Below are 16,470 nucleotides of genomic sequence, written 5' to 3' on the forward strand. Positions count from 1 at the left end.
ACAAAGACTTTATTTGTACAAATTAGTCCCCATGAAAATGACATGGGAGAAACTCTGTGCTCACTGAAATTTTCCAATAGAGTTCAAGGATTAGAGCTTGGTCCTACTCTAAGGTAGCAAGATGTAAGTTTTTACTGTAGCATGGTCCTTGCCTTTTCTAGATATTTTTCTGCCTTTCAAAAATTGTCAGAGAAACATTAATTAATGTTATATGCTATTGCCTTACGGCGTTTCCATTGCAACATTTGGTGCAATTGCTAGTTTTAATTGTATTTCATCATCTAGATATTTGATTTGATTATTGCCTTTCATATTTCCCTATTATATCTATGAACGTTCTTTGTATCTCTTAATACAATTGCTAATATTATCTCAAATAAAAAATTTAAAATTGAAATTAATACACCCATATAAAAACATCCTTACACCTCATTTTACACGTCCATCCCATTCTTTTTGGCACTGTAGTTTTAATTCGTTCAATTTACTAAAACGTGCCAATCTTACTGCAATTCTTTTATATTTTATATTTTTTTCCCTCTATATATATTTTAATGAAAAATACATGTTATCTAATACCATAAAAAGTAACATAAAAATCCCGCTGGCATGGGAGACCAGCGTGTCACTAGGCTCTTCCATTACCATGGAATATCTAAGTTCGCAAATAATGTTAGGGAGTGGGGGAGGTAGCGGGTTCGAACTTGATTGACCCATTGAGATAGTGTTTGCATGCCACCGCCATTCTCAGCATTCATCACATTCCCTTAGAATCGCCGCCCATCTTTATCATTTATCCAATTTGTGCCATCTTTTTTTTATTATCAATTCCACAACCTCAAGGATTTGAACCCCATTCCTGTTGATTTCCTAGATTTTTATTTATTGCCTTCTGTGGGTTTCCATCCGGGAGCCCTAGACGATTCCCGATCGCAGGCCACAGGTTTGTAACTGTGGGTTTCCATCCGGGAGCCCTAGACGATTCCGATCGCACGCCACAGGGTCATTACAACCAGAAATAGCTCAGCAAGGTCTCCCAAATTTTCGTGGAAGGGGTTATCGAATTTGCTACGATGGCAGCAGCAGCGGCACCGCGCTACGCACCTCACGATCCAACGCTCCCAGAGCCATGGAGAGTCCTGGTGGATGGAAATACAGGTTATATTTATTACTGGAACCCTGACACGAACGTGACACAGTACGAAAGGCCAGTTCCCCCACAACCCCAGCCCCCTCCACTTCCCCCTCCACTTCCTCCTGGCCCTCCGCCAGCCAATTTGGCTCCCTCCACACCCTCCAACCCTGCACTGCATTCTCATGCTCATCCCCATCAATCTGCTTCTGCCGGAGCCCAACAGACCGCCAGATCGGATTTTGCGAATGCTAACAATAATGGAGTAATTCCAGGTCAGCCTAAGGTTTCCCCTGTAATTTCAGGTCAGCCCAAGCTTGCTCCTGTAATTCCATGTCAGCCCATGCTCGCTCCTATTCCCATGGCGGCGAGCCCTCAGGTGTGTTCTTTCATCGTTCTTCTGCGCTTACTCCCATTTTCTCTTTAAATTTTAGTTATTTTATCTGTCCCTATGGATTCCACTGCCTTATTGGGATATTTTCTCCTGCAGTTTTCTTGACATTATTTATTTATGATACATGCTTGAAACGAAACTAAAGCTTTTTGTTTGTGGTATATTTTAGGCTTTGTTAAGGATCTCGCGCACAAAGCTCAGCATATACAATGTTTTTCATGCAGCCTTTTAATTACTAGGTAGTAGGCACAGACGCATCCAAACCCATGTCTGATATTCATCCTTTTTCATGTAGTTTTTAAATTACTAGGGTGCATTTCTAAAGTTCAATTATTTGATAGGGAGCCCGTTTGTGTGAGCTCATGATGTGCATTTCTAAGGTTCGCAGCCTCTAAGCGCATATCGAACCGTGTTTAGATGGGCCTATTATGGTGCAGATAGTCAATGCACCTTCCGGAGTCTAGATTCAATGCACAGTTACCCATATACAGAGGAATGAAGAGTTGTCCTATCCTCACTTCCATCTGTGTTGCAGAATGCACCTCACTTCTATTGATTTTGAGATAACTTTAATTATGTCATCGTAGTGTTTGCAAGCATTTATAATTGAAACATTTTTCTTATTAATTGCAACGGGGAAATAAAAACTGCAGCCTCAGTTGCATTAAGATTACATCACGGTACTGTTTCACAAGTTTTCAAACCAGATTCTAAACAGTCTGGCTTTGTCTTTAAATAAAACTACCCAATAATTCTCGATGCTTTATATTCTAACAACCTTAATAAACATGATAAATAGCAAAAGGTATAATGGCTAGCTATTTCTTCTAGATCTGTACTCGAGGATCAGTATCTTCCTTCATGACTTGCATGTCTTCGATGAGCTGGTGCACCATTTCCTTGTCTCCACCCAAGTTGAATTAACTGGAAGTCCTTGATTAGAGGCGGATTGATTATCTTCCTTCATGACTTGCATGTCTTCGGCGAGCTGGTACACCATTTCCTTGGCTCCACCCAAGTTGAATTAACTGAGTCCTTGATTAGAGACGGATTGATCTGCCTCTGTTTGAGGGTCAGGTTTATTAAAAGATTGTATTGTGCTTCCAATAGCGCCAACTGCTGCTTGATTTCCACTAGAGACTCCATAATGTTTGCTATCTAGTAAGTGACCTGTTGTTCTCTCCCTGGAATTTTTGAAGTGACAAAAAAGTAAGGCTTTGTTGCAGTGGATATGTTCCTCATGACTTTCGGGGACTCTACAAATTTCTTGGAGCTTTGGAAGATCCATTGGGAATTCACACTTGAGCTATATATCCTACTAATTTTGGATACATTATTATGCCAGAATGAGCCCTTGAAATCTTGAATGCACCCAGAATGAGTTCCCTGAATGAGACTGTAAAAATTCTCTTGCAAAGCAGATGATGCTTCCCAAAAAGCAAATTAAATAAATGGGAAATATGAAAAGTAGAAACCAAAGTAAGTCTTAGTTCTCCAATAAAACACGAGATGACTTGAGTGCACAAATGTCCTTTTTTGTGGATAAGACTCTAAGGAGGGGGCTCCCTTGAGAACTTACAACAAACCAGTTGAAGTTTGTAGCTCGGGCAGGTACCTCTATGCAAGCCTTGTGTCTAGGCGTGCAGAAGTTGCCCACGAGATTCTTCTTAAAACATTCGCTCGAGTGTAAGCAAATTGCTAATGTAGCTTAGCTTAAGTTTAACTTAGGAAAAAACACATATTAATATGTTGGCTTATTTAGCTAATAAAACTTAGGAAAAGTGAATAAGTTTTAATTTTAGTCATCGATCTCAAGTGAGGCAAGATCTAATGTGAACTGCCAATCAATTTGAGATTAGGGTTAGGGTTTTGGCTCAATGTAAAGTTATAAAAGCATGGTTGAGGAGAAGAGAAGACACAACAACAACACAAGGTTGAGAATAGCATCTCAGTGAGCATGTGCCGGGTCTCGAAGAGTGTAGAGAGGTTGGAGATCTAGCTTTGTGTTTAATCAGTAATTTATTGCTTGGAATTAAATATTGGGCATTGGATTTAAGGAAAATCTAACATGGTATCAAAGCTGAAACTCTAAATTGATCTCAGAATAGAGAGTGTTTGATTCGTACCTAATTGCCGAACCTAGGTTTAATCGCAATTGTATGAATTGAAAATTTTTAATGACTGAAGTAAATTGACTGAATGATTGAAAGTAATATTTTTAAATAGGTTGAATTTTGAAGGAAACATCGTTTTTTGTCTAAAAAATGAAAGTGGGCGCTGTGGCTAGTAGGCTCGACAACCCACTTGTTCGCCGGCAGTTGCTAAGTCCAGTTGACCGCTTGACACAACAACAGGCCCGAGTAGGATTGGAGGATGCAGTTGGCGCGACAATGCCTGGCTCGAAACAATAATTAGTTCAACATCAATAGTAGAGACACTGTCGGCTGCAAGGACGATTGGGACTTAGTAGGTGTAAGGGCCGCTCAACGACAAAGAAAGGAAACACGGTGTAAGTCAGGGCCAATCTAACCACAACTATTGGCAAGGTGAACTATTGCAATGGTGGTAAAGTGTAGTTGGGCCTAGCTAGACCCACCATAGATCGTGAGCAGGTGTTGGGTGACAGCGAAAGCAAGTGGTCAACCCGCCGCAGAGATAGGAGAAAATATAACCACGCAAAGGTTTAGGAGCTTGAGTTGGCCAAGGCTTGATGAGCCAGTAAGTCATAACATTGCCCAAGGTGCCGCGAGGACAAGAGAAAGTCGACAAGAAACTATCAGGTCGGGCAAGGGAAGCCATCATGTAGGATAAGGAGCAAAGACTGATTGCAAAGTGTGTTTGCGCGTAGAGAGACAACAATTAAGGAAGACAAGGGTATCGGCCACAACAGAGGCAAATATGTGGGTTCCAATGCAACTAGGTCAACATAGGCACAAGGATGTGTCATTGAGGCTGGTTGTAAGAGTTGAGCTTAAGAACAAGAGTGATCAATAGTTGATGCACATGTGGAGATTGTGCATGCAGTGGTCGTGTTAGTAGGATTGCGCATTGATCCAAAAGCAAGTCTCTAGGAAGATGTGTGGCAGCAACAACCACTGTGTGCTACTAAGGTTGCGGGTGTGGTTAACAAGCAAGTGGCGAGTAGGTGATAGGGCCAACAACAAAGGAGAAAGTTTGTGGGAGTTTGAGTAGTTGTAGATTGCGTGAGGAGGTACACGCTTCTTCATCAAATTGTTTTTGTTAGGGTTTGATCAATTGGACAAGATGGTGACCGGTCTCGGGTTTGAATATCGCCTGGATGGTTTGTCCAACTACAATATTTAGAAGGAGAGGATTGCATTGGTCTTAGATTTGGGAGTTTGTATCATAAACTTAGGTCCCTCCTATTGATGCAACACTTTTGGCTGCCCATAATTAGGACGACGTGCAAGCAAGGAGGATTATCCTAGACAAAGTGAAGTACCATATTATTCCTGAATCCTCATACATTTGGGAAGAAAACAACCAGAGAAATGTGGGAGGCGTCGACCAAGCTATACCAAAGTTACAACCAAAACCCAAAGATGGTGTTGAGAGAGAAACTTAGTGGCACCAGGATGTCCAAGAACAAAACCGTCTCTTCTTATCTCACCAGAATATCTCAAGTACGAGATGAGCTTGTCATAATAGGGGAGAAATTATTTGACGTAAAACCAATGTTGCACGAAGCGGGGACAAAACGGGGACATTTTTTGGAAGCGGGGACGTGGAAGCGTCATTTTCCAAAAATCTAGGAAGCGAAGCGTCTGCTATATATATATTATATTTTTTTGCATTTATATTCAAAATAAACATCCCAAATACCAAATTAGTTGTAGAAAACATGAAAACATGCATATTTTTGCATAAATCAAGATAGATATGGCATCCATGATTCCATTGTAGTTACTAGTATGTACATCAATGATTAATTATTTGAGCATCAACCATCTATATTCTAGCAATTACAAACATACATCAAATTTTTAAGCATATTATAAAACATAAAACATTTAAGCATATTATAAAACATAAAACATAGAGCATATTATGATTTATCTAGCAAGTGAGCAACTGTCAACATTTGTCATGTCCAAAATTCAAATAATAATGTTTACAAAATAGGTCACTTGGTCATCGCCAAGACAAAAAGGTTCAAATTCACAAGCCTACAAGTCTAATGATTAATCTATGACAAAAGTAGTAAATTGTGAATATATCTACTAATCTCTCCTCCTTCCACCACGAAGAGAACGTGGCGGTGGGCCTCCATGTGGTGGCAATGAAGAAGATGGTGCCTGTGGAAGTTGTGGCACTGAAACTAATGAAGACAAATCCCCTGCTGTTGGTGTTGAACCATGGAACCTAGGAACCAAGGGACCAGATAGGCGTGGCATCTCAACTCGGTCATCATCATACTGGAATCACTAATTGCATGCATGCTCCCAAATGGACCAGTGCTAAGCATATAGTTGCTCAATTATCTCCGTACGAAACATGCTTTGGAAAAAATGAAACGCGTTTCCAAAAAACCGAAACACGGATCCAAAAAATCGAAACGCGGATCGGAAAAAACCGAAACGCGGATCGGGCCATAAGGTGTTCCGAAATGGCAGGAACCACATTTTTCAGCCCGATCCGCGTTTCGTTTTTTCCGAAACGCGTTTTGGAGGGCGGATCCCCCACGGATTCGTACGGATCGGGGGGGGGGGGGACGTTTCTTGCAACACTGCGTAAAACTGGTAAGGACAACTTTGAATGAGTTCAAAGAGCAGTGTGGTGCCTTCATTAAAGGAGTTGTGGCACAAGAGATTCTCCAAACGTACGATAGGTTGTGGGATGACTTCACCCATGAGGAGACTTGTGAAGAGGCTCTTCATGGTAGTAGGTAAAGGGTGAAAGGGATGAGGAGTGTTGTAACTATTTTTTAACTCATGCAATTCATTTTTAAATTGTATATTCCTCAAATAAAAGAAAGAAAATGATGAAAAATAGATAAATTTGTGCACTTTGTAATAAATTAGGCATAGTCTTATATATGTTGATTTAATTAAATCCCTGATGCAAATAAACTTTGGTTGATTATAGTTATTTTTAATAAATGCCACCGATTGTTATCATTCGTGCAAGTTTAAACGATCCTTGATCTTCCCGTTGATATCAACGCAAATTAAGAAATTGATGGACCCCCGCTCACAAACCACTTTCGGCCACTCCCCCCGGCAAATCGCCTCCGCTATCACTCCCACCATTTTGTCCTTTTGCCAGCATTCCTGCGAAACAAATCCTCAGTATATCCTCTCGATAAATTAATGGTTTGTCTGTTTAATGTTAAACCACTCTTGCCAATATCTCAATATTCATTTATGGACGTGACAAGCCTTAATTCTGACAACGACTATCCAAATCACTTTGATAAACTGAATTACTCACCATCTCCTATCATTTCTACATGTCGACAGGGTTTGAAGAATTGCCAAGCGACAACAAACAAGCAAATTTCAGCAAACAACCACTAATATCAGTCGACAGTTCACTGGGTATTTTAAAAATTCTCTGTTTTGTTTTACTTTTAGAATGGCTAGTCAAAAGGGTAAATCCAAGGTTTCTGTTGAAAGCACAATGCTACCTCCTGTGCCTAATTTAGATGAATTCACCCTAGTAGACACCCAGTTCAAAATCATAGAAACCAAGTGCGAATTCGACCTGTATGAGCTACATAATTGGGCATTTCAGAAGTTTGAAGATGCCAATGATGAATTTAGCCTCTGGGAATCCATGTTACCCCAATTCACTTTCCCTCAAACTCATCATTTCCCTGAATTCATCACCTAGTGTGAAAATCGTTACCTGCCAATTCAAAGAGCCATAGTAGCCCAAAATAATGAGATTCTGTTGTTCATAACCCCAAAATTCATTTGCTAGGCCTTGTAGATAAATCCTCAAAATTCCCTTTACCCATTTTCAATTGATTCCCTAATGGAAATTTACCATATGCTCACTTTTCACTAGTGAGCTAATATTTTTGAGTCATTTTTGCCTGAAGGTTCTGAATTGCCTCGAACCAATCCACCATATTCTTCAACAATCTTTCCAGAAATGTCCAGACATGTTATTTCTATGGTTTGTTGTCTCTTAGGCTACCAAAGTGATCAGTGGGTTGATGAAGTCATTTTAGGTTTTCTGTCAATATTCTCATATGGTAAAAAACCCTTTGTTCTTTTCAATTTTAGCCAGTTTATCTTAGATATCATCCATGAACAATTTCTAAAATTTAGTGTAGAGGGATCTTTCAAGCATCAATCAATATTGGTTTATCTATTTTAATATCACCAGTCTGAAAGATTCAAAATACCACTTAAAAAGCTTGATTCACAGGGAAGGTCACAGACTTCATTGGTCAGAAAAAATTCAAGAGTATTATTTTAGTGATTTTGTAGATCAATTTTTACGTTTGTCATTGTGTCTCCTTAGCAGTGATGCAGTTCCAAGGATATCTACAAAAATTAAAATAATTTTACATCTCAGTGAACAGTCAAAGGTGGGAGATTGGTACCGTTATTAGAATTTTACAGAAATCAGAGTATATGGTTGTGAATTGCTTGTTTTTGTACCCACAAGGATTTTTTCTCTAGAGTTCATAAGACAGAATGAATATGGATGAAATTCATTTTGTATCTAGGAAGCAGAAAGCCCAATTCAGATTAGAAGTTCAAGTTGGTCCACTTATAGTAAACACTAGAGCAACAAATATGGAGGTTGAGAGTTTATTGAGATAGATGAAATTTAAGTTAAGTTTTAGCTGACCTTATGACCCTTTGGGAGTAATTTCATCAATTAGAATTGAATAGAAGTCAACACCTTATACTCACATATCAAAACCAGAAATTGAATAGTATGCAAATCAGGAAGTATGGGAGGAGAATACTTTGCAAGAGGTTGAAGAGCAGATTACCAGTCAAATAGCCTTTGGGACTTCGAGATTGAAAGAAAAAGAGTTAAAAGAGACTGAGTGAAAGTATGTCTTCTGCTGGTTCAGGTTCTATATCAACATGATTTAAAGTTTTCAAAAGAAGAAAGACGATGAATACAGATGAAGAATCATCAGAAGTCAGAAATCCAGAGGTATCTACTACAATCGTGTTATCAAGTGAGCCTGTATTTTCACAGCAACAAACTGAAGAAACAATTCCTGATTCACCTGCTTCCCCTTCTTCAGGTCAACAAAGTATTTTCGCTAGATTCAGGGAAATGGAGAAGAAGAATGAAGTACTAAAAACTGCCACCTATTCTGAGTTTTGGAAATAATCTTCCATTACACAAACCAGATTGCTGTCTGCATTAGATCTTGACAAAGGACAATTCCAATTGGCATTTCTTGAGCCAAAGGTTCCAGTTTCTAAAAGTGCAAAGGATTACAAAACTTCAGTATTTTCTTTTGATACAAAGCAAATTCGTCCCATAGATCAAATTGATCTACACAAACAAGCTGAAGAGATGATATATTCTTTTCTAACAAGTTCTGCCATGGCGACTTTAAAGTTTCAAGCTTCTCTAAATAATATTCATTCTCAGCTTAAACTAGAAAAGGTGTCCTCATTAGCTAAAGATACAAAGATAAAGGGTTTAGAAGATTTGGTATTTAAATGATCCTAGTGATATTGATGCTGTTGAAGAAATTATTAAGAGTAGAAATGCAGATATTCAAGCATTAAGAAGACAATTGAAATTAGCAACAACAAAAACATCCTCAAGCTCAAGAACTGGGAAGAGTAGAATATTCAGATTCAAAAGATGGAAGCAGATATGGAAAAACTCTGAAAGAGAAGGAATAACAACTTAGTGCAAGAGTTTCTACAATATAGACAAAATCAACCATTCAAGAAGGCACTAAACAATTGTCAAAAGCTATGGGAGATTTGCCATTAAGGAATGTTGAAATCGAGAAACTAAAGGCATTACTACAAAGAATGGAAGACGATAAACTTAACGCAGACGCTGCATACATCTCAGAAGTACAAAAGAATTTCAAGCTTACTAAAAAACTTGAAAAATATATAAATGAATCAACTAGTGCACAGACATTATCAAAAGCCAAGGAGAAAATCTGGATTGATATCAATTCAGCCATTTCAGAGTTGTGGACATCTATTGAGATAATTTTTGAACAGGGACAATTGGTGCACAAAGCTAAAGTAGCCATAACAGAGATCAAAGAAGAACTGGATCACAAACCTGGAGAGGCAACAAGGATCATCAAAGTGTTAAATTCAAAAACTAAAGATGAGCTTGAAGACAGGACAGATGTAGTCCTAGAAGTTAGAAAGGTGTTAACAAAAAGGAATTTGATGTTATAGCTGGAAAACAAATGTCAAAACTTAGAAACTCAAACAAAAAAGTTCCATAGAAAGTTTTCTATTCTCCAGCAAAAAGGACTACCATCCTTAAGAGATTCTCGTTGCCAATTGATCCCACAGGAAAATTATGAGTACAAGTTACATGACATAGCCAAAGATAACTTAAAGTTTGCTAAGGTAAAAGGAATTATCAGTGGCAAAGCTTTTCTTGAAGGTTTAGAAAATGATTTATTTTTTTCACATGAGGTTCATCATCTTTTTATCACTAAGCCAACTTTTGAAAAATACACTGAGGTGGATGAAGCTTACCGGAAGATAATCAAGTTTTCATGGCCAAATGATGAGAAATGGGATAAGTTCCTCGAAATTTTGGAGTAAACTTGACGCAGGAAAAACTGCCTAAAGGCAATTTCCCTGGTTTCCACAATCACCTTACATAAACCTGTGGGTTATGGCCCACCTATACAAATCAGAAGCTTTTACATTGTTAGGTTTTAAACAAAACTCGACCAATCACCAAACAACGGAATAACACACAATCTGTCAACTAATGTCGGTCCCACCTGAATGCATACCATCGGACCTCAAATAGATTTAAAATTGCGTCCATAACTCCTCGGGTCCGCTCAGCAATTGAACAACAATCCTCCCACGTTGACTTTCCCTTTTTGCACAAAACTTATCAGATTAATTCTCCATCGTTGATCTCGTCATTAATCCGATGGTTGATGGTTCACCCGATCATTGCACATTGCATATTGCAATTTCTCCCGGCCAGGGTTCATTCACTCATGAACGATGCGATGCGATATTAATCTAATGGTCAGCATCAACAATGATCCAATGGTCTGCGACCCTTCAACTAATACACACATTAAAAACAACTTAACCCTGCAGTTGACTGTGACTAAGCGGTTGAAAATGCGATCGACGATTGTGATTGAGTACGACGCTTCAATCCCAATCTAGACACCTGTAGACTCCGAACTTCCGCAGTTATGCACTTCACTTTGGCTTGTTTCACTTTGGTTATACACACATTAAAAACAACTTAACCCCTGCAGTTGACTGTGACGTAAGCGGTTGAAAATGCGATCGACGATTGTGATTGAGTACGACGCTTCAATCCCAATCTAGACACCTGTAGACTCCGAACTTCTGTAGTTACGCACTTCACTTTGGCTCCAATTCCTCACCAACTCACCATTCCAACACACACGCAGATCTTCCCATCTGTTGTTCAAGCAGATTATAACACAATTTCTGCTTTCCTTTGGCACTTAGATTATCGGCCAGATTATACCTCTGAGCTTTGCGTTGATTTCTTTAATCGGATTCATACAATGCGACCACTATCTTCCTTAGTATTCCTTAACACCACTTCGAACTAGAATACAGAATACTCTCTGTATTATTTCCTTTCTTCCAGATTTCGTAATTCGTTCTTTACTTGACCTGTACATACATCTATTAAATCCGACTGGAATCACATGGATTCTACCCAGATGGTAAGTCTTTTGTCACTCAGAAAGACTTTCAGAAATTCAACTTGAATTCATTCATCATGGTTTATCACACAGAAACCATAAATTCCCAATTACGGATCACTCAACACATAAAAGGAATGACACACAGTCACAATGAATTCGATTTCCTCATTCATTAAACAAATGTACAAATACAAATAAAATCCTGTTTACAATCTAGCTTTGGCATGATTTGCCTTTACATGGTCTGTATCAATGGCCCTTTCTCATTTCAATGGCCGTAGGCTCACAATCCAACCTTCCTGTTTATCTAACTCTCTCTCTCTAACTAGCTCAACTTGACTAACTCTTTCTCTGCCTTTTTAGCTTACATTTATACAAAAGGATTCTGTTTCCAATTCTGGTTCAGATCCTCAATCTTCTCAACTAAATCCTAAGAATCCTTTAAGTCCTCAATTAGTTCCTAAAATATCTTTTTTATCCCTTGAGGATCTCAACTCTCAACTAATCCTAAGGATCCTCCATAAATCATGGACTACTTTCTAAGATTTACAATATCTCAATCCATATTAATTACTCATCATCACTCATGTTCTCCTACATTCAAGAACATTTACAAATATCCTCACAATATTTAATTAACTCCTATTCTAAATGTCTCACTTAAATCACTCAATATTTAAAATTACATTAATTAAATACTTAGGAAAACCACTCTTTTGAAAACACAAGACCACCTAGATTCCACTAAATGTACACATTTTCAAAACCATGATGCTCCTGCATCAGACTCCCAAAGTAGAAAATAATCATCATCTCCAGATCATGTGCTTCTAATCTTTGTCCTCCTGGTCATAAGTTTGGATGATTGATTCCTCCTGGATCCCAGACTTTATTTTGTAATCTGTCTTTGCTTGTCAGCTGTTCTCCAGGTCTCCATACCTTATGCTGAAATTTTCCACTTGCTATGCTCTCACATTCTTCTGCTGTCTTCCTCTTACTGCTGCTTCTTTCCTTTCTTGCGGTTGTCTTCTTCTGAGACACTTTCATCATTAACCTTCTTACCAACTCAATTTCTTTGTCTAGTATATCCTCTGTCTACTGATTGCCTTCAACTCTTAATTGCTGAACTTTCATTCTTGCTGTCGCCCTTACATCCTTACCCTCTTGTTCACTATTGCCTTGCACCTTTTCCGCTGCTGCCATATTACCCTTCAAGACAATTTTTTGCTTTCGTTCATTGCCACTGATAACTTCCTCTTCCTGATTGTCATTCATGACAATTTCTTTGTCTTCCTTCTTCAGTAATTTATTCTGAACGTTTATCCTCTGCTTTTCCAACTTTCTTCTTTGAAGGTCTAACTCTCTATATAACTCAATGAAATTACTTGGAGTGAAATTTGGAAATTTTACACAATCTCCCATTTTTTCATTTGCTATTGACAAATCATCAGATGGTCCTTTTTCCTCTGTTAAATCTTCCTTAACATCTTTCAGTAGGTGTTCTTTCTCTTCTTCTTCATTTGGCTGTCCACCTGTGCCAAATATGTTCCAGTTTCTGCAACACAATCTGTAATCATAAGACAATTATCAAAATAAAAAATATAAGGCCTTTGTACCTCTTCTTCTTCTGGCAACCTTTCAGTACATTGCTTTGATCTTTCCTTTAACTTCTCTGTTAGCACATTAGTACGTTGATTCAAACTCAAAGAATCCTTGAGACTATCAGCGAGTGTCTTTTCCACACCATCTGTTTTAATGATGCCTCTCTGCACTTGTTCACTGTAGTGAACTGTTTCTTCTCCAGTCTCATTGTCATACTTTGCTTCAAAACTTTCATCTTCTGGAAGGTATTCTTCTATGTTTTTGACAACTTTAAAAGACTGCGTATCTTCTTCCAAACCTGCAACCATACACAAATTATCAGTTTTAAAAACACAAGACCTTATGGTCTCATTTGATGCTTCAGTCATCAAGTCTTCTTGCTGCTCTGAATCATTCATATGATTCAACTCCTCTGTCTCTTCATCACTTTCAAAAAGTAATGGTCCACGTTCTGGTTCACATACCAAAACTTCAACACCTTCTCCAACATTTTCCTTTTGCTGTAGCTCAACTCTTTCGAGCTTCTCTGTCTCCAATTTGACATCTATAATTTGTTCAAGTTCCCTCAACTCCTTTATTAACTGCATATTCACATGTTGTTCTCTCTTCTCTTGTAGCCTCTGCCACTTCACTTTCTTCCTCATGACATAACCATATTTTTGGTCCTTCTCATTTCTTTGCAACATCTCCATTAATACTTCAAGCTGAACTGCCATCTCAGCCATTTCTCTATCATATTTTTCATCACTCATTCTCATGCCATTTGCCTTGACATCTTTCTTCTTTTGTCCTTTGCTGTGATCTCTTTCAGAACCTCTGCTATGACTGTCACTAGTCATCATCCTTTCCATCTCTATGAGTTCCTCACTCACTTCACTATGAGTTGCGCAAACCTCTGCAACAACAAGTTTTCCCTGCTGCCCCTTACCTCACCAAGCTCTCCTCTGGACTTGGTCTTTTGGCAAGTACTTGGTTCTCTGTCTTTGGAACCTCCTTGAGCATTTTCCTCTGCTCCTTCTAGGCTTCAACTCATCTGCACTTTAAGAACACAACTATCCTTTTCTTCCAATCTTTAGCTGGAACATTTAGGTTCTGACCGCCTCTTCGTTCACTTAGAAACTCTTACCAACTTCCTTCATCCCTTAGCAATTCTACCCACATCCTCTGTGGAATTGCCTTTGTGAGTTGCAACAAAACCCCTGCAGTAACAAGTCTCCTTCTTACTACATATGCCTCACTAAGCTTCTCTCCTCTGAGCTCAGTCTGTTAGCATTTCTTTGGTTCTTTCCTCTGGAACCAATTGAGCATTCCTTGCTCTAGGTTGCTGCAAGTTTTTTTACCTTTTTATGCGGCTACCTGTGCATCAATATAAAGACCACAAACTCTCCAATATTCAAATCAAATTAAAATAAAAACATATCATCTCACCTTCAAGATCTCTGCATGATCTTGTTCTACCATTCACCTGCACTTTGAATGGACTGTTCTTTTATTCAGCCTTCAGCTGTATCTTCAAACTCTGCTACTTCAAGAACTTGCAAAAGTCCCTCTTACAGTTTAACTACTGTAATCCTGCTCTAAATTCTCACTCATTCGATTTCTGCTAATCATTAGACAAACTTGCATACCATCACCTGTCTTCAGGATCTCACCACTCCTGCAAATCTGTTTTAGCAGATCTTCATGCTTTCACTGTGCAAATTTTCAACATTCAGGTACTGTTAGTCAGATTTAGAATTTGATTCTTTCTTTCAATCTCCCAGCTTTATCTTGGTGAAGCTTAACTGTCAGCAACAATTACTCCTTCACTGAGTTTTCTTTCACTGTTTCATTCTTGCTCTGAGTTTCTTCAAAACAAATTTACTTGTTCCTTTGGCACGCAAAGTCTTCTTTCTACTCGCAGGAAACCTTTCCCTGCTTTGATACCAAAATGACGTAAGAAAAACCACCTAAAGGCAATATCCCTGGTTTCCACAATCACCTTACGTAAACCAGTGGGTTATGGCCCACCTATACAAATCAGAAGCTTTTACATTGTTAGGTTTTAAACAAAACCTGACCAATCACCAAACAACGGAATAACACACAATCCATCAACTAACGTCGGTCCCACCTGAATGCATACGATCGGACCTCAAATAGATTTAAAACTGCATCCATCACTCCTCGAGTCTGCTCAACAATTGAACAACAATTGAACATCAATCCTCCCATGTTGACTTTCCACGTTAACTTTCCCTTTTTGCACAAAACTTATCGGATTAATTCTCCACCATTGATCTCGTCATTAATTTGACGGTTGATGGTTCACTCGATCATCGCATATTGCAATTTCTCCCGGCCAGGGTTCATTCACTCATGAACGATGCGATGCGATATTAATCTAACGGTTAGCATCAGCAGTGATCCAACGGTCTGTGACCCTTCAACTAATACACGCATTAAAAACAACTTAACCCCCACAGTTGACTGTGACGTAAGCGGTTGAAAATGTGATCGACGGCTGTGATTGAGTATGACGCTTCAATCCCGATCAAGACACCTGTAGACTCCGAACCTCCATAGTTACGCACTTCACTTTGGCTCCAATTCCTCACCAAATCACCATTCCAACTCCACACACACAGATCTTCCCATCTGTTGTTCCAGCAGATTATAACACAATTTCTGCTTTCCTTTGGCACTCAGATTATCGGCCAGATTATACCTTTGAGCTTTGCGTTGATTTCTTTAATCAGATTCATACAGTCTGACCACTATCTTCCTCTGTATTCCTTAACACCACTTCGAATTGGAATACAGAATACTCTCTGTATTATTTCCCTTCTTTTAGATTTCGTAATTCGTTCTTTACTTGACCTGTACATACATCTATTAAATCCGACTGTAATCACACGGATTCTACCCAGACGGTAAGTCTTTTGTCACTCAGTAAGACTTTCAGAAATTCAACCTGAATTCATTCATCATGGTTTATCACATAGAAACCATAAATTCCCAATTACGGATCACTCAACACATAAAAGGAACGACACACAGTCACAATGAATTCAATTTCCTCTTTCATTAAACAAATGTACAGATACAAATAAAATACTGTTTACAATCTAGCTTTGGCATGATTTGCCTTTACATGGTCTGTATCAATGGCCCTTTCTCATTTCAATGCCCGTAGGCTCACAATCCAACCTTCCTGTCTATCTAACTCTCTCTCTCTCACTAACTCGACTTGACTAACTCTTTCTCTGCCTTTTTAGCTTACATTTATATAAAATGATTCTGTTTCCAATTCTGGTTCAAATCCTCAATCTTCTCAACTAAATCCTAAGAATCCTCTAAGTCCTCAATTAGTTCCTAAAATATCTTCTTTATCCCTTGAGGATCTCAACTTTCAACTAATCCTAAGGATCCTCCATAAATCATGAACTACTTTCTAAGATTTACAATATTTCAATCCATATTAATTACAAATCATCA

The 16,470-nt window shown here is 38.6% G+C and overlaps 1 protein-coding gene across 2 annotated transcripts in view; it reads left to right on the forward strand.

Moving 5' to 3' along the window:
* Nucleotides 1-626: 626 nt before the first annotated feature.
* The window catches only part of LOC149186280 (ATP-dependent RNA helicase-like protein DB10), a 38,466-nt gene continuing 22,622 nt past the window's right edge, over nt 627-16,470 (forward strand). The window contains exon 1 of one of the 2 annotated variants that reach the window (XM_089410953.1): nt 627-1,511. In XM_089410953.1, the coding sequence (XP_089267079.1) occupies nt 1,074-1,511 (438 nt within the window). In that variant the 5' untranslated portion in view covers nt 627-1,073. Of the gene's footprint in view, nt 1,512-1,710; nt 1,766-16,470 lie in introns of those variants that run through there. The other variant, XM_089410954.1, reaches the window with a different exon arrangement.

Source organism: Pinus tabuliformis, chromosome 3_1 (assembly GCF_031772625.1).
Source record: "Pinus tabuliformis cultivar Carrire ecotype Pingquan chromosome 3_1, CPIR1, whole genome shotgun sequence".
Classification (NCBI taxonomy): domain Eukaryota; kingdom Viridiplantae; phylum Streptophyta; class Pinopsida; order Pinales; family Pinaceae; genus Pinus; species Pinus tabuliformis.